This window comes from Ambystoma mexicanum, chromosome 1p, assembly GCF_040938575.1.
Source record: "Ambystoma mexicanum isolate Mex_15411 chromosome 1p, UKY_AmexF1_1, whole genome shotgun sequence".
Lineage (NCBI taxonomy): Eukaryota > Metazoa > Chordata > Amphibia > Caudata > Ambystomatidae > Ambystoma > Ambystoma mexicanum.
The window spans coordinates 1,359,056,514-1,359,082,027 of record NC_090921.1 but is presented as its reverse complement, the minus strand read 5'-3'; the positions used below and the strand labels follow the sequence as shown (position 1 = coordinate 1,359,082,027).

General features: G+C 45.0%; 1 protein-coding gene across 2 annotated transcripts in view; it reads right to left on the bottom strand.

The window, feature by feature from the left end:
• Positions 1–25,514, bottom strand: part of ZNF423 (zinc finger protein 423) — a 757,398-nt gene that overhangs the window by 50,854 nt on the left and 681,030 nt on the right. For both annotated transcript variants that reach the window (XM_069607042.1, XM_069607043.1), the window contains one exon: positions 18,568–18,683. In XM_069607042.1, the coding sequence (XP_069463143.1) occupies positions 18,568–18,683 (116 nt within the window). The remainder of the gene's footprint in view (positions 1–18,567; positions 18,684–25,514) is intronic.

Below are 25,514 nucleotides of genomic sequence, written 5' to 3'. Positions count from 1 at the left end.
CTTGCTTGACACCATTGGCTTGAGAGCCTCTCCTGCATAGGACGCATGCACAGACGTGCGTGTGGAAACAGGAAAATGTAGGATGCCATCATTCCTAATAGCCGCATGGCTTTCCGTACGGTTATCTGACGACCGGCTACATACTGAGGCACCTGGAACAACATGTTTTGGACCCTCTCGACTGGGGACAAGTCTTGATTTCTTCTCGCTGATTGAGAACCTTAGTTGAAAAAGTAGGACTATAGTCTTTTGGGTGTTCTCAAGATACATTTAATGTGTGTCTCCAGGTATGTGTCAGTCTTCTAGCTAAGGGTACACCGGAACGGACTGTCTGTGCAGGTGAGCTGCCGCCACTGTCAGTACCTTGGTAAAAACCCTTGGGGCTGAGGCAATGCCGAAGGGAAGTACTTTGAATTGATAGTGAGTGTTCTCTATCTTGAAACGTAGCTACTTCCTGTGCATGGAAACATTGAAATATCAACGTATGAATCTTTCATATCCAAGGTGGCCATCCAAACCCTGTGCTTCAGCAGTGGGATTACCTCCTGCAGAGTTGTCATCCTGAACCTCTGAGGCTTGACATACTTGTTTGCAGGGCACAAGTCTAATACAGGGCGCATGGCTGGATCCATTTTGGATACAAGGAAGTATATTGAATAAATGCCCTTGTTTACCCGATGATCTGGGATGAGTTTGATTGCTTCCTTTTGCAGCAAGGCCTCCACTTCTGCTTGAAGGATGAGAAGATGGTCTGGAGACCGCTGTCTCTTCTTTGGCGGGTGAAATCAAGGTTTGTGAAGAAACTTGATGCAGTAATCTACTCCTAAAATTTTGAGCACCCATTTTTCTGAAGGGATCCCCTCCCATGCATGGTTGAAGCATGTAATCCAACCTCCTACTGGAGATGGCTGGGAGGGGACCCGATCCGGAGAGTCATTTGCTGGCAAGGGAGCCTCTGGTGGCTGCATTCCTACCCCTTCCTTTGTCTGCCAAAGTTCCTGCTGTTGAGGGGTCCAATAGACGCTGGACATTCCTTGGCCAGAGTACCAGGGTGATCCACTGGTACTGTAGGAACCCCATAGTGATTTCAGAGAAGGATTGGCCACGAAAGGAGTAGCATGTATTGAAACCCCTGCATTGTACATATGACCTGCTAGAGATTTGGTTGAGAGATTCTAAGAGTCTCATGCTCCTTTGGCATCTTAAGAGCGTTGTCCAATGCTTTGCCAAAGAGAGCTGAATCCTCAATAGGTTTGTTGATGAGTGAGGCCTGCGTCTCGGGTTTAAATCTGGAGTTTTTAAGCCAACCATGGCGTTTTAAAAGCGTTCCCTCTGCCAACACTCTGCCAGCTGTGTCTGCAGCGTCAAGCCTGTTATTTAAGATATTTTGTGTGACCTGATGCCCTTTTGCACAATCATACGTAGATGCGACTTAGTTGGTTTAGCAACATTTCTAGGTCCGTCTTGTACCACTGGACATCACTGAAGCTGGCAAACAGAGTGGTATTACTGCGATTCAGGTACTGTAGGCTGTAGAAGAAGTAATTCTCTTGCCCAAGGCATGGTGTTCCTTACAGTCTTTATTAGGGGGACACTTGGATGAAGCCAGGGGACGTCTGGACATTTACTAGTTGTGGTGACTACTAGGGAGTCTGGAATGGGGAATCCCCAAATATAAAGTGGATCAGAGGGTACAGGTCGAAAAAGAATTTCAACGTGCGGATTCACTGCCCTAGTAAGGGAGGGGGTAAGTAAAGAGGGGGCAATGAGCTTCTTCATAGAGTTGAGAAGAGGGATAGGCTCGCTACCCAGAACCTTTTAATTGAGAATGTCTTGTTCAAAGTCGGAGTCAGGCACCGCCTCCTGAGTGACAATTTTAAAATGGTCAGCTGCCTTTCCGAAGGATGTTATTGAAAAGCAGCTGGTCTTCAATAGGGAGGCCTCCCTGGGTTGGGTTACAAGAAGGCATCCAAAACGATATTATCGGACTCTGACTCGTGAGCAGGTGTAGTGGGCCAGTTTCCTTGGTCATCCATATTAACCCATGCATCTGGGTCGTGAAAAATGGGGTCCTGAGATCCATCACCATGATCCGGAACACAGAAGATGTATCACCCTGATCATACGGAATCATTTCTTCAGGGGGATCAGGTAGCTTTAGTCAGGAGAGGCAAGGTGGCCCATGGGGACTGAAGCCTAGGAGACTTGAAGGGCCTAGGGTCCTCCTCAAAGGAATGAGACTTTTAAAGAATTTCATCAAATGTAGCTGAAAATCCAATAATATCAGACATCTTGCCCATGTATTCTTCAAACCTTTCCCTAGTGCAGAAGGGAGTGGCTGGGGTCTCTGGAAGTGGAAAAGCTAACTCTGCCTGAAGAGGGCCTTTTGGCCTGTTAGGGTCTGTGGCAATGGAGAGGAGGCCTGTGTATAACCTGGAGGCAGAGAAGAGGGTGTCTGGGGAAAAGGCCTTAGTTTGCTTTTCCCTTAATTTAGAGATATGCCCAAAGAAGCACGTTTCAACGTATCTTTCACCACCAGAAACATATGTCAAAATGTTAGGGGTGGCACCTTGGATAGCAGAAGATCTGGTACTATGAGAGACACGCAACGGCAGAGGCACAGCAGGCCCTGAGGTTCATCAGGCCCTGTTGAACCATTCGACAGGCCTGCGGGTGCTGGAGGACTTTCAATGATACCATTGAAGGAGGTGGAAGGGTTGTGTGCTTAGCCTTGGTATGCTAATGTGTGCTCTTGTCGCCAGGGGGTGGTCTCCCTGTAACAGTGCATTTGGAATGCCCAGTGGGGCTGATGATGGGTCCATGGGAGTCCGCTGACTCCACAACAAGGTCTTCAGCCTCCGAACTGGAGCTGTTGCTGCTAGAGGAATACTCACCGGAGACGATGGACTGGCAGGAGAATGGGACTCGGCTTGCATGGCGCAGGCCACCCACCACTTTGTGCGCATTTCTTTAAGTGTTTTGGGCCTAAAGAGTCAACAGGCTTTGCAACGCTGCTCATGGTGGTCACAAGGTAGACAGTTATTACTGCTGGGATGCATTGTACCTCATTCCACCAGACTGCGTCTTGCAACAGTTGCAATGAATCCAGAATGTGACACCTCATCTATGCCACTTGTCGCTCTTACCATGAACCTTCCTTGCTGTACAAGAGTCACAAGCTCCCCATCAGGCAAAGGATATGCCTTAAGGCCTGTGTATAGCACCAGTGTTTCTACTCACTATAAACTTGGACTATACACCACAAGACATGGCCAACAAAAGGGTTGCCAGCAGTCTGATATTTCAAGTATGTTGCTTGATGTAGGAGATTTGCACTAGGATCAGTATTTCTTCTTTATATGGAAGACACATGTTGCTGCCGTTTGAAACGTTATAAAGTAGTGATAGAGTAGTGAAGTTCTGTGAGTTGCTCATAACTTTTCTTTGATAAAGATGACCAAGTAAGACAAGACTACTGTCAAAAATCTAGGAGTTCAGTAAAGTATGCTGGTTTTCGGTTGTATGTCATGATCAGGAATATTAAAGGCCGCACTTAAAAAGGACCTTTTTTTGGCAGATTTCAGGCGGCCTTTAATATTCGATATACTTGAATTCCATCCACCCTTTAAAAACAGGGGTTTCACCCCTGAAACCCACTTCAACCGCTCCCCCACCTCAACTCTGCCTCACACCCTTTTCCCCCAGCAGCCCCTTACATAGAAAAACACTCAGAAACACACACGCAGACACACTCTCCTTCCCCCAGGGCCCTCTCAACCACAAACGCTGTCCCCTTTCATACACACACGCACGCAAACACACACACTTACCTGTAACCCACCTTCCCCTGCCCATCTCGGTCAGCCCTTCAGCTGCTGCGCGCCCTCGTTTGCAGAAGGGGCGTGACAGTTAATATTTAGAAAGACTGCGCTGAGAGCTCTCAGAGCAGTCTTTCTAAATCATTTTTCTTTTTTAAATCAGTTTGTATAAAAAGGTCTTTTGACCTATAACATGGTTTTCTGGTGTATGGAAGACACCAAGGGGCATGCTGTATGACCATGGTGTAAAACGAATCACTTTCCTCCAAAGAGTGGTCAATTTAATAAACCTGTTGCTTCACCATGTGAATCTGTTGAGCCAGAGTAGATCTTTTATAGGCCAGACACCTTTGTTTTGATACCAAAGTGTATATTGTGGATATTGTCAAACATAGAGATTAACATTTTTCATCCTTTGAGTCTGACATCTTGATGGCAATAACACATCTTATAGACAGAAAAGCAATCTTAAAAACCATCCGATAATCTGCTCATTGAAAAGCATCCCTTTCCCTTTGATTGGTTTCTATTCCAAACTCACACAACCCTCAAATGAATAAGCAGGGCGGCCTGATGTTCGAGAAGAAATGCAGTTCCCTGAGGTTTGGGTGATCCCTTACACTTTCATTTAGAGAATGTTCACAGATAAATATGAAAGCAACCAAACAACCTTTGGAAGACAATATTAAGGGTTTTTATATTTGCAGAATGAGAGGAGAGCGATAACATCGATGCCAAAGTTGTAGGGCTCCATGGGCTCACAGCAAGTTGTTTTTAAAAGCACAGGTAGCTGCACATTTTTATGATCAGAGTAAAAGAGAATAGTTTTGTGGATGTGTCAACACAAGGCACGGGTTTTGAAGCTTTAAATTATTCAAAACCTTTTGAAGAGACCACTTTTCCTATGTCATAATGTTGCTTGTAAGGAGAAACTTTAGCTTGGTTTTCCAGTAGGGAAAAGAAGAATTAGCACTACCCTAACCAAGGGGAAACCAATATATGAAAAATATTAGTCCAGGCTCTCCCCCCTCCTTCACACTGGTTGGGCCCGCCTGACAAATCTTTCAAGTTGGCTGGTTGAAGATGAGCCTTGAGCTGTTCTCTGAATGTCAGGTGGGTTACTTCTAGGTCAGAGATGTTTAGATAGGTTGTTCCAGAGTTTCATTGCCTGAAACGAGAATTAGGATTGCACTTCTCAGTTTGTATCGAAATTCAGAACTACGACTAGTGCAGCATTGCTGGGTCTTAGTGTTCGAGAATATGTAAATCTGGAGTGATAGGCTAGAATCTCTTCATTCTGACGAGTTGTCTTGTCTCTGCATTTTTTACTCTTTCTAGTTTCGTCATCAATTAGTCCAGGAGTTTGAGGTAGTGGCTGCAAGTATAGTTATGTTATGTTGATTTATACCGTGCACCGCTACCACCCAAGGGCAGTCTCCAGGTGCTCATGTGGCTCTGCAAGAGAGCAGGGCTGGGTGTGTTAATGGGGATAGGATGATAAAATAGGTTCAGAACCAGGAGGAACTGGCGTCTGAGTGTTGTTTTGCATGTGGGAATTGGTTCGGGAGGCCCTGTGTGTTCTAACCGTATGGGTAGTACTCAGTGCCTCGGATGTGGGCAAGTGTGTGTGTGTTGTGTGATGTTGGGGTAGAAAGTGGTTGTGTGCACTGATTAGTTGTATCCATAAGGGTCCAGAGTCCTGGATGGCTGTTAGGTGTATGAGTAACTATTTTGTTGGTGTGTATTTGTGTCGTGTTGATGGATTTATGGACTATGTGCCGGGGAGTTCCCTCTAGGTTTGCTTCCAGAATCTCAGAGAGACGGTAGGGTGTGAACCTTCGAGTGATTCTTGGTGTGTTTAGGTGCAGTGTGGCTAACCCCTAGTCAAGTGTAGTGGCGTTGGTTATGTTGGAGGAGCAGGAAGGGAAAATGGATTAGTAAGTCAGTTGGTTTTGGTGAACCCTCTGGAGTGAGTCTTCAGGTGCCACTTAATGGCATCTACCAACATTCTTGGTTGTGGTTTGTCGGCCCATCTTGCCTCCTCTCTAGGTCAGAGGGCTGACTTCCCTGCGGGTTATGGAGGCCGTTGGGAGTTTGTACCTTGTGTGTTCATGGTTGCTCGTCCAGTATAGTCGTAGGCGTTGAGTGTGCACCTGATGCCCAGTCGGTTGCCGGAAGGTTGTGCAGCTGGAGCTCTAGAGATAGAGGGGGGCTGCTCAACCAGGCGGCCCTAGTTGTGGTTGGGCAGGTTTGAGTGGCCCTGATTGTGGTTGGACAGGTTGGGTGATGCGTGGGTTTTAACGGTTTGTCTGTCAGAGTTTCTTTGGAGCATAATTAAGCATTCAGTGTTATCCCCAAGGCCTTCCTTTGGTTGGGTGGCCTTCTCTTCGTTGGAACACTCGCACGGTTTGGGGCGGTGCAGTGTTCTGGTCATCTAAGATAGTGCCGTTGTTAACTGTGACTGTGTCCCTTTATGCATTTGGTCTGCAATGTGGTTGCTGCCAGTTTCCCTTTTTCATTGTCAATGTATGTTGAATAACCAGGTGGTTTTGAGTTGTTTCCTGAAGGTGATGTTGTCTTCTGTAGTTCTAATTTCTTTGGGCATGGTGTTCCAAAGGTTAGCAATTAGATGTGAGAATGCAGTTCTTGCAAATTTCCTTTTTTCATATTTTTTTGTCACTATTTGTAGATCGTCGTTTGATCTCAGGTCCCATCATGGCTGGTAGCGGCCGATCTTGGCTTGAAGGAATTCGGCTCCTTATCTGTGTAAGGCTTTGTGGACGATGCAGAGTGCTATGAATTTAATGCGTTTTTTTTTACTGGTAGCCAGTGCAGGTTCTTCAGAGCTCGAGTAATGTGGTATCTTCTGTTTAATCTTAATAGAATCCTGGCTGCAGCGTTTTGCACACTTTGGAGTTTCTTAATGAGTCTTTCTGTAAGGAAAGTACAGTATGGGAGTAGTCCTCCGAGTATTATTAGGAGGTAGAATAATGTTTTGGTGATTGCGTTGACTTGCGGTTCCAGGGATAGTCCATTGTCTGTGCGTATTTCTAGGTTATTTACTACATTGGAAGTCGCCAGTTGTGTTTCCATGCCGGCCGGTCAGTCGAGTTGTGGGTTGGCTGTGTTAATTTCTGTGAGTGAGAGCATTAATTCCATTTTTGCTACATTCAGTTTGAGGTTTCAGGTTGTCATCCAGTTGTAGATGTCTGTGAGGCAGTTATTTTGTTCCTGAGTCGTGGTCGTCTTTTCCACCAGTTGTGTGTTGTCTGCGTAGTTGTAGGTGGTTAGTCCAGGAGTTCGAATGATTTTCATCCAGGCACACATGTAGATGTTCAAAAGCAGGGGGAGAGGATACATCCCCGTGGTACTCTACAGAAGATCTTTGTTGTTTGAGATGAATGGTTGTAAGTAGGTTCTTTTTGTTCGGTTTGTGAGGAATAATCTAAGCCACCTTATTGCAGATTCCTATATGCCCCATTCCATCAGTCTTTTTATTAGTGTTGCGTAGCTGATTGTAACAAAAGCGAGGATATGTCCAATAGTATGAGGGCCAATTGGGCGTGGTTGTCTGCATTTACTTTCAGTTCATCCCATATTGATAGGAGCGCTGATTCTGTTCCTCTCATCAGTCTGAAGCCAAATTGTGAACGGTCGAGTATTCTGTATTTGTTTTGACGTATTTAAGTAGGATCTTGTACACATGGTTCTCCAGGATCTACGATGGGTATGGCAAGTTGGTTTATCAGTCTGTAGTTGCTCAGTTTTTCTGCGCTTTCCGATTTCTTTTTTGCCAGTGATTTGATGTATGCTGATTTGAAGGCAGTTGGTACGATTCCTTTTTTGAGTGACAGGTTCATTAGGTTCCATAAGTGTGTCGCTGGGGTTCTGTGGGTTAGGATTTCTTTCAAGGTGTCAGGAGGCCAGGGTTCCTGGATCAGTGTGGCGAAGGTTTCTTCTGTGACTGGTTCTAGACAGGTGAGATTTGATGTGGTCTGTGTTTCATCACTTGTCTGTGGTACGGCGGCTGTGGTTGTGTTCGCCCGGGTTGTGTTGATGGTCTGTTGGATTGTTTCTATTTTTTGATCTCAGGTGGTTGGTGATGCTGTCACAAGGTGCTTGTGTCAGGATGACTGATTTCGTGCAAAATGAGGTTTTATCATCACTTTGATGATTCTGAAGAGTTCTTTCTGTGGATTGTTTTCCGATTCAAATTTTGCAGCGTGGTATTTTTTTGTGCGCGTTGAGCACTGTTGATTCATTTAGTCTGAGCTGTATTTGGTATTTTATTTTGTCCTGTTGGTTGCACTGTTCTCTGCATGTTTTTTTCAATTTTTCAGTTGTTTTCTTGAGTTCTTTCAGTTCCCGAACCATTTTTCAGCTGTTTTTATTTATAGTGGCTTTGAAAGGTTTTACTCATCCCAGTTTGGTCTAGGGCCTCAGAGATCCAGATTTTGCTTGAAGTGCAGTGTTTCCAGGAGTGCACAGAGCGAGTTTCCTGATGTTACGCTTTCTTTTTCTAACCAAATTTTTAGGTTTTCCAGCATGACTAGGTTGTTGTGGTAGGTTGATAAAATGGTGGCAGAGTCTGCTAGATTTATCATGAAATTGGGGTTGTTGGATGGTGGTCTGTAGGTCAGGAGGAACACTATGTTGTTTTGGTCATTGAGTTCGGTCTTGATGAGGAGGGATTCACAATCTTCTACATTGGTTGGGTTGAGTGGAGAGGCTTGGATGTACTCGTATGATTGCGATTCCGCCTCCTCTTCGGTTTTCTCTGTTGGTGTGTATTAATATGAAATTGTTTAGTATGGCTTCGTTCGTCTAGTCTGGCTAGGGAAATCACAGCAATGGCAGATTTCTCGAGATGAACTTTGAGTGATTCAGGGCTGGCATTTTAGCAGAAATTTCTGGAGTGTGTGGGTTTTTTTTCTTTGTTTTCCTTCTCTTTTTCTTTTGCCTCTTTTCCCCCATTTCCATTTTATCTTCTGATTATGTTATTATGTAACCCTTTTATGTGCCGTTATTATGTTAAAACCAAAAATGTAAATACATTTAAAAAAAAGAAACCACAGCAATGGTTCTATGGCTGAATGTCGAGTAAGGTAAGGTGAGGCTTAGTGTGAAGAGTGGGAAAAGCAGCTTCTGATGATCCCTCTGATCTGTGGTTTGAGTGTGAGGGTACTGTCCTTTGTGGTTCCATGATTCCTTACCAAGGTGGGCAGCACTGTGCATGTGCCCATCTCATCAGGCTAAGGGACTGTAGTGGTGTTGGAAGCTGTTGGTGTCATGCCTGTGCCATGGGCGCATACATTTACGAACAATATGGACCTTATTTCCCATTTGCGAGGCTTTAACTACACTTACCACAATGCACTTGGCTATAACCATCTTTTCCTGGCCATTCCTATTCGCCATCTTCGAAACTTCAATCCCCAGAGCCCTAGGGATCTCCTCTGCTTCCACCAGCTCAGGAACAGAGAGGGAGGTGGCCGATTGTCTACAGGTGTGCTTAGCCAGGTGCGACCAATTAGCCTGCCTCTGTGCTGGGCGGTATAAATGCTGCTGCCTGCAAGAGCACAGTCTTTTGCATTAGGAGTCTTCCCGGAACCTTGTTGCTTTGAGCTACGGATCTAGTTTGCAGTTCCTCCTTTCTCCGGCTTTGGATCCAGTGCCCTGCCGGGCTCTCTACATTGCAGCTGATCACGCTCTGCTGCCTTCCAGCCTCCGCCCTTGCCCTGCCGGGCTCTCTACATTGTAGCCGATCACACTCTGCTGCTTTCCAGCCTCCGCCCTTGCCCTGCCGGGCTCTCTACATTGCAGCCGATCACGCTCTGCTGCCTTCCAGTCTCCGCCCTTGCCCTGCCGGGCTCTCTACATTGCAGCCGATCACGCTCTGCTGCCTTCCAGCCTCCGCCCTTGCCCAGCCGGGCTCTCTACATTGCAGCCGATCACGCTCTGCTGTCTTCCAGCCTCCGCCCTTGCCCTGTTGGGCGCTCTACATTGCAGCCGATCACGCTCTGCTGCCTTCCAGCCTCCGCCCTTGCCTTGCCGGGCTCTCTACATTGCAGCTGAACACGCTCTGCTGCTTTCCAGCCTCAGCCCTTGTCCTCTGGGCTCCCTGCTCTGCAGCCTGCCTCACTCCGGCTGCCTACAGCCCTTGTCCTCTGGGCTCCCTGCTCTGTAGCCTGCCTCACTTCGGCTGCCTACAGCCCTTGTCCTCTGGGCTTCCTACTTTGCAGCTGATCACGCTCCGCTGCTTACTACCTACTTTTTTCCGCTGGGTTCTCGGCCTAGCAGCCCTCTACAGTCATCTGCAACCTTCTACGGTCAGCGGCCCTGCCCCTCAGGGCTCACTCCTTGATGCCCGGCCCTTCTGGGTTCCTTGCCGTGCAGCCTGCTTTACTCTAATGCCCCAAGCCCTTTCCCTCTGGGCTCTCTACCTTACAGCCCTGCTCCTGTGGGCTTGCTCATTGCTTTCCTGCTCCTCTGAGCGCTCAACCTTGTTCCTTACTGTCCTCTGCTATCCTATCCTGTTGCACAACTTTCCCTTCATTTCCTTCTGCTAGTTTGCTATCCACCTCCTTTTCCTGGATTTGTCTGTAAGTATCTTCTCTTGTACTGTTTGTAGACCCTTTTGTACAGAGCTTGTCCGTTGGTTCCCATCAGTCAACCTCTGCCCCTTCCCTTGTCTTGTTTCTACATTACAGACACCCATAGCTGCTGTTCCAAGCCATGAGCAAACAGCGTGGGCCTCTGTTATAGCAAACTGTGCAGAAGGCTAGAGTTTTTCCTAAGGTTCGTGGAATACTCTTTTCCTATATCTGCATACACCCCTAGAGGGAATCCATTCTGTTGTATCTTATTCCTTGCTACACTTGACTACTCTTCGTTCTCATTTCTTTCAGCTGTGTGTGTACTATTCTGTCCACCTTAATTCGGCACAATCACCCAAAACCCTTCCTGGGTGTTCTGTGCCTCTCCTTTCAGGGTGTCATCTTGTGACAGTTGGATTGCAGAGCATCAGTTCAGTTTTGTTGCAGTTAAGTTTTAGCCAGTTTGCTGTCATCCATGCGTCCCGGTATGCAAGGCATGTTTTAATATCTGGAGCGGTTGATGGATTCTCTTCAGGTTTGTAGATGATTTGTGTCATTCATGCAGTTGTGGCAGGTGATGCCATATCTGCTGATAGCTAGTAGGGGTGTCATGGAGATGTTGAATAGAAGAGGTGAGGGTATGGATACCTGGGGTAGACCGCAGTATTGGTGAGGCGAGGCTGAGATTTGTAGGGTGGTTTTGATGGTGGTTTCGATTCTGCCCATGAGGTAGGTGGTAATACAGTTACGAGATGTTTCTTTAATTCCAATGTCTTCTAATTCCTTTTTAGGAAGTTCTTGCGACAGATACTCTCAAAAGCAGTGGACATGTCCAGTAGGATGAGAGTGCCCTCTGAGTTTTCATCTTTTTAGGTTTGTCCCAGACCCAACAAAGAACTAATTCTGTAACCCTGGGTGATCTGAAACCATGCCTCATCAGGGAGGTTGGTGGTTTGGATGAAGTCCCAGAGGTGACCGTACACTATTTTTTAAAGTAGCTTTCCAGTGAAAGGAGTGGTGGAGAATGGGCAGTACATTCCAGAGTTGTACGGGTCAGTGTGATTGTTTTGATCAGTGGTTTGCTAGAAGTAGAACAACAGAGTTGGGTCACTTTTGGTGCTAAAGGTGTCACTGAGGAAGGATTGGAAAATGTGTGATAGTACAGGACTTTCTGTGATGGATTCGTAATAGTTGAGAGGTCCTCTGGAGATCAGGTTGGGTTGCAAGAGTCAGTGATGGCAAGTAGGTCTCTCTACCGAGAGAAGGTTTGAAGAGGTTAAAGGTGTGGTGGATGATGACACCCGTTTGGTGTCGTAAGTGACATATGAGTGAGAACGTCCTTTATTAGTAAGGTTTTCTTGGATGTTGAGGATCATTTTATTGACGTGTACAGCGTCTGATCACAGTCTTCTTGGAGTTGGAGTTGTTGCAGGCTGTCAGGTTTATATAAATTCCATTTGGCTGTGCTCTGCCGATTCAAAACATTTGGAGTAGTGCGCTTACTGAACTTTGATGACTTCTACTCTGTAGAAGTGCAACTGTTGATGGGTGAATTTGCTAGTTCATAGTTTGTTTTTACTTTGGATTTTGTCCAGTTTACAATTATCCTTTTTATGAGAGTTAGTTTAGGAATTAACCATTATCTGGTTCCTTCTTTTGTGAGTTTTTAAAAGGTTTCCAGTGCTGTCCATGATTACAATTAATCCAGTCAGGAATTGTATTTAGTTTCACAACTGGTGTAATCATTAGTCCATCTGTGGGGAATGGCAAACTTATTTGCTTCTAGACTTTCCAGTGGATAGTTCATTTGCATTTATTTCCAGGGTCGGGTAATTGTTGATTGCTCTTTCTATGGTTCTGTAAGAAATGGTGTCTTTGTGAATATTGTGAATATGGATAGGTACCCTCTTGCTCCCAGTGAATGTGTATTGGAGAGCAGGCCCTGGTTAGATTTTCTTTGTAGAAATGTAAATGCCATTCAGTGTGTGACTGGCTATGTGAGTGATACCATTAACTAATTGTTTGATGGGCAACGTAAAAAGAATAGTGCTGAGTGACTTAGTGACAGGGTTGCATTTACTCTAGAGCCAGATGTTGAAATCTCAGAGTCCAGTTATAAGTTGGTGATCTACAGACAGGTTGGCAGTGGCATCACAGAGTTTGCCCGCAAAGTGTGCGCTGTAGGAAGGAGGCATGTAAATATTAAGAGGAAGCTTAGCAATGTGGTGGGGGAGATGAGCAAGTCGAGAGTGGGAAATTCACAGTCTGTCGATCAAGTGCCATCTCTCCTCCTCTCCTATTGTGGCAATTTTCACATATTAGCTTGTAGCCTGATGGCACACTCTCATGGATAATCAGGTATTGGTCATTGGAAAGACAGGTTTCTGTGATGAAGAGTAGGTTTATTTGGTCTTCGGAGAGTAGATCTAAGATGTCCGACGAGTGTTTAGAGTCCAGAATGTGTGCTGATCAGGAGGCATCTTGTGCCCATCATTTCCGGGTGGGTTTGGTTTGTTGGACAGAGGTTGTTGGGCCATTTCTAGTTCATATACATCAAATTTGCATGTGATGCCGCAGAACCTACAAATTAACTGCTCTTGCATAGAAAGGCTCTTTCAGAGGAGATGGATCACCCCTTAGAAATTGCCCGGACTTTGATGTCAGCTATGCCATATGTAACCTTTGTAACACTGCTTATTTGTGAACTAAAGGCAAAAGAACGAAAATATATGTTCCTCTATCAATAGCCTAGAGGTAAAGAGCATGGTGGATTAACTGGTGTGATATGTAATGTGATATTTTGACATATTGCGGGCTGAACAAACGCAAATGGAAAGAAATACATTTTTGTGTTCGGTCTTCAATATGCAGGAAATATCAAATAGAACCGGACGGTCTTGGGTCACAGACATTACCATAGGATGTGTTCCTTTTGTCAATTACAATTACAGACATTTTCCTTTCTCCATTTACCTTTCAGTCGCAGAAACCAGAGGTCACCTGAAAGCTACTCAATCCATACAACACTATTCAGTGTCTTTTCTTTAATTTGTATGATGTTTGCAAGGCATTTTTAAATAAATTCTTCACCCAGCCAATCCAATGAGTTCTGCTTTCATTAACATGCAATAAACGAGCCCTGCCATTAGGAAAGTCTTTCGCAGTCAGCCAGCTATTTTCACACTGGGGGTATGCTTCTCTTGGGCAGCATGACAAGTGCAGCATGGCGCTTGTCTGAATCTGCATCATGAACCCCAAAGAAAGGGCTGTAAAAGTGCAAATAAAGGAATGTAATTAGTCCCCCACTGACCCTGTCTGAAATGAGATATTAAGGGCACTAATGCTGGACAAAGAAACAAGGACGCTGAATGCCATCACATATTGAAACAGGGCTCCGACTCCCACTGAACCAGTGTGAGCTGTAAATCACATCCACCTGAAGCTCATTTATTACAAAGTGGACAGGTGATCTTTTTATCCAGATCTGCCTTTATGTACAGAGAGTTTCGGCTATGGTGACAAAGCAAGCAGGCGCATTTTTTAAGTTAATACACAAAGAGGGGTACTCTCTGAACAAAGGCAGGGAGTATAACAGTTCCAGGCAACTGGCAACTGCACTTGTGCAAGGCATTTCCCATGTTGCCTCAATTAGACTTCTTTCTTGCAGCATGTCTTCGTCACACACCATGTATGTAACATTTTAGGATAATAGAAATCGGATATCCAGATGTTAATGAACAAGGCTATGCAAAATGGCTAGCTTCCACACATTATCAATGGCCTGCTGTGACTCATGTCACAGTCGATTGGGAGCACATATGTTATTAGCATGTTTATGCAGGGTTTTATTTTAGGTTATATACTGGATGGATTTCCATTCAGTACACGCACTGTCCCAGTCCCCTCTGCCTTCTTCAACACAAATACTGGATATCTTACAAGTCATTTCTAATAAGTGAAATAAAAAGCTGTCTAAGTGCGATCTACAGTTTCCTGGTGATTTTGAAAGTAGTAATAAGTTAGAATGACTTCTCTGTGCTTCTACGGTGATAAAGGTCTCTGGGTCTGTGGTTCAGTGGACTGATGCATCCACTGCATGGGCCTGTGTGTGACCTCATGGTCACAAGTTTAATCCCGGCAGGTCCACACAGCCCTTCATCCTTCTGAGGTCGATAAAATGAGTACCATTAAGTCTGGTATTAGCGCCAAGATGCCCCTTCTGGGTGAACGTGCGTTTTACAAATACACCTCTTATGTTTATGGTATGGGTCAATACACAATTATATTGTCAAAAGAAAGCCTCTCACGACATTTTCCTGTTCTAAATATAATTCAGCGACTCGCGATCCAGGGCTTTTAGTGGCCCTATGCTTTTCTCTTGGTTCCTGGTTTATTGGTTCACCGTCAACCTCTTCTTGTCCTGGTCGGTAGGGCCCCTGGAAATCGTGCATTTGGGTCATAGGGCTTGGTACCTCTGGGCTTATGCCTAGGAAGTAGCAAGAGGAATGTCTTGCTGGTAAACATCTTGCTGTCCTTTGCTATTCACGAACAAACTTGTACATCAGCCCTTTCCTCTGCTCCTCTCTGTTCCTCCGGTCTTTATCTTCCGTAACATCCTCAATGATTCGCCACAAGTTCTTTTAAATTCTTGATAGATTAGAGAACATAAATCGAAAAGTAAATATATGCAAAACTAAAGATGTCTCTGAAATCCCAAATAAACCAACATAATATTTAACCAAATCTTCTAAAGAAGAAGTGGCACATTTGGATGCACCACCTCTTAGGAGTTTCTGCAGTACCAAAAAGAGTTCTCCTGAGACCAATTGATCAAAGTCTTTATGGCACAAAATGGAATCTGACATCAATGAAAAGTCTTATAAAGATATCTATGGCAATGTCGACGCCAATCATTTTATTTCAAATTATAAGACTTGTAACAGTGAGGGGTTTGTGTGGTAAATGGTAAGAGGAAGTGTTCCAGTAAATCTGGAGTAAAGGCTGAATGACGAAGTAAAGCCTTGGACTTAACAGGCACTCATCACAAATTTGGTAGCTCAGAAACCCTTGTGATGATTTTTCTGATACAATAACTGACCAGCATAACATGCCCAGGGTATCGTGCAGCATGTGTCAGCATGGATTGCACATACTATACTGCCAGCGGGAATCCTACATATGGAGGTGACCATGATTTACATCAATAGTATACAAGGAAGCCATGTTATCCAGGGATGTTAGCGAACTACTAAAACTATTGTGGAAGGATGGTTCTGAGTGAATATCTCATACTAGACACTGCACCCACCATACTCACTCACAGGGCTCTTGGGGGCAATGTACAAGCATGGGAATCTTAATTCCGATACAGTCCTGTGGCTCATGAGAGCTACAACAAGTGAAAAGGGAGAAGTCCTGAGGAACTGAAAGAATGCCCACCTCGCAATATTCCTGGAAGAAATTGAGTCTGGCAATCATGAAAAAGATCTCCTGCACGCAGGAGAGCAAATAATATGGTATATGATCATTCTTTTTTAGATTGGTATGCTACGTAATGTGATCAATTATCTTTTATTATTCATATATTTTGGCAGATAGGCCATCTTCAGTGTCTCTGTCCCGCCCTCTGACCTTTTCATCTCTCCGTTCACCCTGTGTTTTGTGTCTATTCGAGAGATAGGCAATGTTTATATAGTAGCCTTGCATGTTGTTTGACTGGGTCCGTCTACCTAGTAAAACAATACAAACTTTCTTTCAATAGAATTAAATTAAGGCACACTGTTGCAGCAGAAGATCTACAACAAATTGTGGATTCTTTGTTAGTCCTAAACATAAATGACAAGGAAGAGCAGAACTAGCATTGCCTTTAATCGACAGGTGCTAATGCCTACAGAGATGAATTGCAAGCCTGGTATCCCTACAAGCAAAACATTCCTGGAGTTGCAGAGATGGCATGGCCTGGTGGTAAAGCACAGACTACTCACTTTGGGGGCTCCTTTTCCTGTGGCAAAATAAAATCCGTAGAGACTAAATAGCCTAAAAAGACTAAATAGTGGATATGAAAATTTGCTTGAATGTGTTCATCCATCAGTTTTTCGTATTCTATGGGATTGAAACTGAACATAGTTCCGATCAGTGCAGAGAGGAAGTCTGCCGGTGTGTTACAATTGTAGACAATTAATGATATTTGGATGCCACCAAATTGGTGTACTTGCCAACGTAGCATAGAAGTTGTTAAACTTAGTAACTCAGATTAAATAACGCAAATAGATAATTTACCAAGTATTGATGTTTGCCAGTCTTTCAACCGCTGGCCATGATCATATGACATATATTATTTATGGCGCGCCTGTACACCAGTGTTTCAAGTCGCAACTGGGCAAGGCGGAGGTACAAGGGAGGACAAGACAAAATTACTAGGCCCAGTGACATTGAGATCGCACACGTGTAGGGGAGAGGGGAAGGGGAAAGGCAGGGGAGGAATGGAAAGGGCTGAACACGGGAACAAACAACAAGAAGTGGTGCAGCCAGCAGGTGGCAAGTACAAGAATTAAGCGAAAACAACGGGTGTCAATAAGTGCAGGTAGGGGGACTGTAAGGTTGCAGATACAGACCCAAGTGCAGGGGATGCCAGAAGGCAGTGCGGGTATGCAGCTGGGTGGACAGGGACATGGGCCCGAATTTAGAGGGTAGCCAGGTGCCCAGTTCAGTAACAAGAATGAAATCAGCATGGGAGAGGAAGAGAGAAGGCAGAAGTAAAAAGGAAGGTCTTGAGGTGCTTCCGGAACTGAAGAAGGTTCTCCTCAAGTTTCAGGAGGCAGGGAAGCTGTTCCAGAGGTCAGTCCGAGCTGAAGAAAGATCTCCCACAACTCGTTTCTTGGAGAAGCGACTGACCCTGAGGGAGTTGGAGGAGCGAAGAGCTCGAATAGGAAGGTATTGCTGAATGGAGAGTTTAAGTATTGCGGACCCAGGCCGCAGAAGGCCTTGTGGAGAATGCAGAGGGTCTTGAACTTAATCCTTGCAGCCACTGGGAGCCAATGAAGAGATTTCAGGGCTGGAGAGATACAATCCCTGGGCTTGAAGCCAAGGACAAGTCTCGCAGTCCTGTTCTGCATGAGTTGCAGAGGGCGGAGAGTAGAAGCAGGCAGATTTAGGAAGAGGCTGTTTCAGTAGTCCAGCCTAGAGAGAACCAGGGCTCTAGAGACAGAGAGCTTCTGCAGGAGAGGAAACGAACAATACCTCTGAGTAGATGCAGTTGGTAGTTTGACTTCTTAGAGACATCAGAGATGTGAGGAGAAAAGGAAAGTGTGTATTCAAAGATGACACAGAGGTTCTTGGCCTCACGGGTGGGAGCAGGATGAGGGTCAAGGGAGGCAGGCCATAAAGTGACAGGAAAGGGAGGTGCAGGTGCGACAATGAGATCTGTCTTACTAGCATTAAGGCAGAGGTTGTTGGCGGCACACCACTCCTGGATTGCAGATAGACAGTCAGAGATGAGAGAGGGAGAAGGGGTGGCAGAGGGGAACCTGAAAACGAGCTCCGTCTCATCCGCATAGCAGATAGCAGGTTGAAAAGCCAGGTAGAGAGGTTAGACCCCTGTGTATTAAATATCATTAACACATATCCCAGTGGTAAAGGTTGCATATAAAATACTCAATGGGAAATATGTCAATTAACCCAAGCACTCAAGACCTTGCTGTATTTGAACCAAAATTATTTTATTTAAATAATAAGTGCATCACATCAAAAAGGTGACAACAATATACATTCACCATAGAGGAAGAACAGATAGATAAAAACACTTACCCATCCGGGTGGAAAACGCCACGCGTTCCACTCGTGTAACAAGCTTCTTCAGGCTAATTCGATCCATGTTTGTTAAAAATACGTATTACTTAAATAATATATGGGCTATATGTGTTATTGTTATACTGTGGAGCCTAGCCATCATGTACCCTGGAGCACAAGCTACTAGCATTAGGCAGAGCGCTTTTTGGCTAACTGTCAAAGAATGCATTTCATATTGTGATGCAAGACAGAAGGTGCATTGAAAAAAGTCAAAATAACTATGTCCCAACAGTAATTGTAAGGAAAGGGAAGCAGGCCGCAGTTTGGCGATGTCCAATGCTCATGCAACATGATTTAAAACATACCTGAAGTTCCGTCTGAAAGAAGAACTTCTGCGGGCACTGGGAGCAGTCATAAATTTTATCTTCTTGTCCATGAACTGCAAAAATATGCTGCTGCAACTTATTTGCCTGTACAAAAACTGGAGGCAAACACAGGTCGATCAGTGGTGTGACAAGCGTGCAAAGGCTGCTCTAGCCACTTGACTGCACATCCATAAACATGAGCACACGGAAACCACGGAAAAGACTTTTAAACCAACAATTGTAGTCTATAACATGGATATGTCTTATCAGGTTATAGAAATAATCCAAGCTTGAAACATATAGGAGGCCAGAACATCCATCATCAAATGGTTGGATCATGTTTTCCCCAATGCCCGTAATTCCTCCATACGGTCCTTCCCCCGTTACAGTCTGCTCACACGGATGAGGGGATCTGGTGGCAAAGACAATGTTATTCTACAATAGGGCTTAGTATAAAAATATACAAATGTATAAATTGCTGACTGCAGAGGCAAATAAAGTCTACGAGAATGGACCACCTACATAGGTTAATGTGAATATACAGCCATGCGCAGAGGTGGACTGGTCTATAGGGAACTCTGTAGATTCCCCTGTGGGCCTCTGCACCCTGGGCCTCTTTTGTGTGGCATTTCCAATTTTTCTTCTAGGAAAAGCATGGGGCTTGCTGAAAATGTGTCATATGGGGTCACTGCGAAAATTATTTCCATTGCCTCTTTTGGTCCCCAGTAATTATTTCTAGGGCCTCCTAGTACCCAGTCCACCACTGGTCATGCGGCCTCAGTCTATAGTTACGGTGACCTCCCCAGGGGCTCATAGACTATGTACAGTAATCTGCAGTCAATATTTCATTTATGAAACCACTTTAGTTATCAATCATGAAAAAGGTGTAATATGGGGCCGCAGAGATGTTCCGATACGTAAGATGTGTACATCAGCTGCACAATACTCCTTTTCTTCCCTGCCAACACTCTTCCTCCTCCCTCTCCTCCGCCCTTCATTCTCTTTCCCCCTTCCCAACTCCCCTTCTCTCCTCATGCCCGCAACCTTGGTCTCCACATTGACCCCCACTTCACTCTTTCTCACCACATTTCTCTCACTGCTAGATCTTGCCACTTCCACCTCTACAACATCGGTAAAATTCGTCCTCTCCTAACTTTTCACGCTACTAAACTCCTAATCTCCTCCCTCATCTTCTCCAGACTCTTCTACTGTTTCACTCTCTTCTTTGGACTCCCCTCCTCTCCCCTTTCAAATCCATCTACCACTCCGCTATCCGCTCCCTCTGCCTTCTCTCACCTCACGACTCCATCTCTTCTTCCCTTGACTCACTAGGTTGGCTCCCTTTTCCCTCCCACCTTAAATTTAACTTCCTCTGCATAGTTTTCAAAGCCCTCTATTGTCTTGCCCCTCCCCATCTATCCTCCCTTCTCACTTTCCACATCCCTTCTCGTTCTCTCCGTTCTGCGGATCTCTCCCTTCTCTCTCCTCCACCCTGTGCCCCTTCCCGCTTCTGCTCCTTCCAACTTTTTGCTCCTTTCCATTGGAACCGCCTTCCCCTCCCCGTCCGCTCTATTACCTCTACCCCTCATTTCGTACTTCTCTAACATCCTACCTCTTCCATTCACCCCCTAGCATCTTTCGGCTTCCTCCCTCTCCACTGAATCCGCCTCCTTCACCTTCTTACCCCCCTCTCTCATTTTGGTCCCCCTCCATATGCGCTTAACCTCACCAATAATGTAAACTGTTCCTTGTACTGTTTTCTGGTTTGATTCAATGTCATGTATTGCTTGTTGTAATTGCTTGTTCCTCATGTAAAGCGCTTTGGATTAAAGCGCTATATAAATCTAAATAAATACAAATACTGCGTTCTCAGCCTCGCATCAGTGGGAGGGGAGATGCTGGATCTTGGTTGGGAGTCTGCTTGTATTGGTTTTGGTGCTAGTGTTCAAGAGAAGTAACAAAATGGCACATAACAAGAAATCCTGACCTGTAGCATGAACTTAATTTCATGAATTGACCAATCACAAAGAGACAAAGAGCGGCGCTAGTTCCAAAAGAAATAATATAATCCGAGGCTGTAGACTGAGGGGTACATTTTTGCTTGACGAGTAACTGATATTTAAAGGCGAGAAATGTACCATATGTAGCAAAAGCGCAATCACTATATCTTTCCGGAAGCCTCGTGTAGAAAATGTGTTTTCTAGTACACTAGACATAGTTATATGGTTTCTATCATTTTGAATGTATGACATCGCCGTCCTCTCATTTAAACGGTGGATGCGTTTGTTTCAAGTGGCGCAGTTCTCGTTGATGGGTGTAACATAAATGACATGCATTTTTGTTACAACACGGGTTCAAGCTGCCATTTAGTGTAGCACTTTCATGTTGCAGTGGTTTTACGGTGTGGCGCTCGGCATCCTGTCCTGGGTATGTGGGTTCGCTGGTAAGGTGATCGTCTTGGTTCTTTAATGAGGATGTTGTTTACACAGTATCACGCTTTATGAAACAGCAAAATCAAACACACAATCTTGAGTGGTCGTTTTTGAATTGACCGCTCAACTAGGCATTATAAAACAGTAGGTCCCAAGATGCACTTTTGCCCTGTCAGACAGAGAATAAAATAGAAGATAGGAAGTAGTTAATTCTCCATACAGTGTGGCAAAGCCTCAAGATTTGTGTTTAAACAAACAGACACACACACACGCATATATATTTATTAGCGTGATAATGAAAAATATGTTGGGGAAATAGTGGTTGGTGCGATTTCATGACATTGCGATTGGTGACAAAAGTAAATATTAAGGGACAAGGTCTTGCAGTTTCTCGCTGGACATGGATTTGTTTGTATATCCGACGTATCTGTCCAGGATGAAGACCGAAGCAGGGTTGGAGAATGTGCAGTTTACCTGGTGTACAGAAAGAAGAGATTCACACAGTCCTACTTTCTGTGTATTCCAACACATGCAGTCAATTGGGATTGTCTTACAGCAGAGAAGGCGAATATCATTTTGGTTCGTTCGAATTTTCTAACAATGCATGCCTAAACTAACTAAATGCGTTTGCATGTAATCTAACAATTACATGCGGTTTCTTTAAGGGGGCCGTGGGGTCCTGCATACGAAGCGGCCACATAACATTAAAGAACCAGAGATTCTCTATTGTTGGAGCATCCTGCTGTTGCCCGACAGAAATCTCTCACTCAGCAACTTGCTGCCCACTGCACAGTGTACTAGACCATGGAGTACTCTAGATCCAGTACTCAGTTGCAACTGCTGAGGGTGGCTTGGATCTGGGGCCCGCTGCCTAATGGCCCTCCTGTGAGCTTTCAGATGAGAGGCCCAGACTTAGTCAGAATGCTGCTCAGCTCACTGACACTTTGGATGTTCACTGCCCCTCTTGAAAAATTACTTTGTGGGTGCCAAAGGAAATTGGAGGGGAGGTGGGATGTGCAGGACTATCACAACATGGACAGCAATGCAGTGCTGCGGAAACCACTGCGCATACCTTCCAGTGAATGGCAGTGGCGGTATGTTTCCCTGTGGGCTAGAGTCATTTAACCACGCCCGCATTTGGTTCAATGTCACTCTGATTGATCTTCACCCTTTGTTCATTGGCACACTGTGCCTGCCTATTGATGAATGCAGGCTGTAACCAAATCCAGCAGGGATCAAACGACTCGATAATATATTCGGAGCTTGTAGTTGGTTCTTGCCCGGCTGTGCTGCTGCAGGGTGTGCTAAGGTGGAGATCAGTATTGGGGCCGTTGTGACATTTCAGGGGTGGCTTGCAGGGGGAAAATGCACATCTAATGAGACATCATGGTACTGGAACTCAGGTTGACTGCGCAGAAGATGAATGCTCAGTGATCCCTGTAGGAGCTGTCATCTTGGAGTGAAGTGGCTATTAAAGGATATCCACTCACCAATGAGCCTGTGAGAAATTGAAGCTGGATACATGCCTCAACTGACTCTTTAGATCCCCAACCACTGTTGACCCCTACCACGCACCACTGCACACCATTGAGACCGAGGTGGCACCAGACTCTGCTATATGAGGTTAAGTTGGGTTTGGAGATGGTACGGTGAAACTGGAAGCCATCGACCAAGATCGATGCCACTCCTATCAGACTCTAGAAGTTGCTGATTGCATCACAGACCTGGAGAAATGGAGTGTGCAGCTACAATATTCACGTGTGAAGGTGCACTATCAAGCAAAATGATCACAGAAGACCTACAAAAGTCTGAGGCTAGGAATGACGATTTGGCTCCTTAAGTCAATAGCAGTTGGAATACGATTTAAGGTATTAATCACAAAGCTATGGGTGAACCGGCAGACTATCTGCAGTAGTTGAATATGTGCATAGAACCAATGGCCCCCAGTCACCCACACAGAGTCCACGCAGCCACTGTTCATTACATTTCTCAATTACAGAAATATAATACTCATGCAGTCAAGGGTGAGAAATTGTATCAGGGAACATAGCTTCATCCATGCTGCTTTCATCCCCCGGGGCCGAGGTAGCGAGAAAATAATTTGTCACGATGAAGGAAGCGTTACATGAGAGCAGTGTCAGATATGTCATGCTCGGTTCAGGAAACTCAAAATGGTGGCTCAAATTACCTGGAAGAATCATCAGATGTGTTTCAGTGCTGGCAGTACCACACAGGGCTCTTGTAAGGGGAGCTGCCTGCATGCCACCAACCACCTTTCAGCTGTGGGAGAAGCTCTGAGCCATTGATCTGCTGCCCGAAGATAACATGAGCTGGCAGCAGCAGCATCAATCCTGACAGAATAACGGTGGGTGCGCTGTGCAGGGTGGTGTGCACAGGAACTCTCCAGCCAAGTGATTCAGGTTTAATGTTTTCCCCGAGAAGGAGACACTAAGAGTAGAGCGGCTCACAGCATGCTCTGAAGATTAAGTCTTGCAAAGGCAAGTGCATGGTACCCAGCATTGAGAGATCTGGCCCAACGAGTTGCAAATATTTAAGAGTGTTTGTAAAAACTTTTGAGGATGAAAAGGAACGTTGCAGAGGTAGGCACCCAGCTAGATTTGAGAGCAAGCCAGAGTATGATCAGTGCTCTCAAGAGGATAGGAGGCATAAAAGATCGAGCATAGAACTATACAAGGCACTCACATCTGGAGTGAGCCTAGTGGCCCACTAACACCTGGAATCTGCACAACTAGAGGAGCAATCCCTCATGGAAGCCTGCATCCCTCATGGAAGCATGCATAAATTAGCAATTAAGAGTTATAATTAGTAGTTAGGAACCTCTTAGTTACTAAGAGTAGGAAGCTGGTTCATAGTTTCATAAATTAAGATTTCAGTACAGGACTCTTTTTCTGTGAAGTGAGTTGGAGCTGCATACAAGTTCACAACTAGGTGAGTTTAGTGAGGCAGCGCGGCTCCATCAGGATTTGTAAATACGCGCTGCATGTCACACCTTTGGCTGGAATTTGTGTACTATGCCCCCCACCTAGATTCCAAACTGTATCATTCCAGAGATCAATATTTGACAAAAGCAGAAAAGAAGAAAAACAGTATCATGATCTGACATGAATGAACGTTTCATATTTACTATAAGAAGATTCATAGCTCCGGCTTAATAGCCGGTGCCATGCCTCCTCCCAATGTGCATCTTTGATTTCTTGTTTTATAGGATGTTGTATTAAGTTTAGCAAGGTTTGTAAAGTATAGCATTTCTCATTTCCATGGCTTATTGGCACTAAAGGATGTGGCGGAGGTGAGAAGTTGTTTCACCATGAGTAGTTTGCCCTCTGGGACAATTTCCCTTAGAGTGTAAAGCGAGCATGTCTTTGGCGTATGGGTGGTCTGCCTTTGAGGCCTTCTGCTATGTAGGTGGGGGTGGTAAAAGCGAGTTGTGGCAGTTTTATTTAATGTCTTTGCAACCAGACTGCTACAAAACGAGCCACGCTGTATGGCTCACAATTTTATATTGAAAGCTGTTTTGGTTGTGCAAGTGAAGAAATGCACATTGCTTTATGTAGTTGTGAGCTTGTATGGTTGAATTATGGAAATTAGTGGATGGCTATATTGTTATCAGTGGTTCTGTTGGTGAATGGATGGTTGCACGCACAGGTTTCGTGTGGCAGCTGGTTTTGGTTGATCAATTGTTTTGCATGGGATGGGTGCCAGTGGGGTTTTACGGGTGGCTATGCACGTTAGTGACTGCTTATTACAGCTATTAGTAAACTATGATGCTTGCCTGAATGCGTAACAGATGCCTGTGTGGTTATGAATATGTGAAGGTAAGTAGCTGGAGGATGTTATGGTTTCTTGTGTCTGGGATGTTTAGCCATATGGATTAGCGACTATGCTGGTGAATTGTGATATTGATTATTGATTTATGTTTATCGTGTGTGCAAGTATGGTGGGACGTTTTAGTTTTATTCGTTTTACAGGACTGTGTGTGGCAATGGTTGATTGGGTGCTTGTGTGCTACTTGACTGGTGTCTGTGCTGTTGTATAGCGTGGCTCCACTTGGGTGATAGGTTGATGAGATGATTAAAGGGCTTGTGTGCAGGGTGGCAATCAGCTTTGTTGGAAAATGTTTATGGTTTGTGAGTATTGTATGTATTTTTAAGGATGAATGTGCTGTGTGTAGTCACGTGCATCTGTGGTAATGATTGCCTGGATGAATTGGATATTCAGTGGTTGTTACAATGTACCATTATCTTAGTGTTTGTTTCTTTTGCTCCTCATGTGGGGTGTTATTAGATATCCTCTTAAGCCAAATGCATTGCTAGAATAGTTAAGTATTTCTTTGACAGGTCTTTGCACATATGCGTGGGCTAGCAAGACCCTAATCTGACTGACAAACTCAGTCGATCCACCCTCCCACTCTTTAATGCCAAGTCCTCCACAGCCTCTCCACCTCACCAACAATGTTCTGCTTTCTGGATAGGCTCTTTCACGCTAGGAACTCCT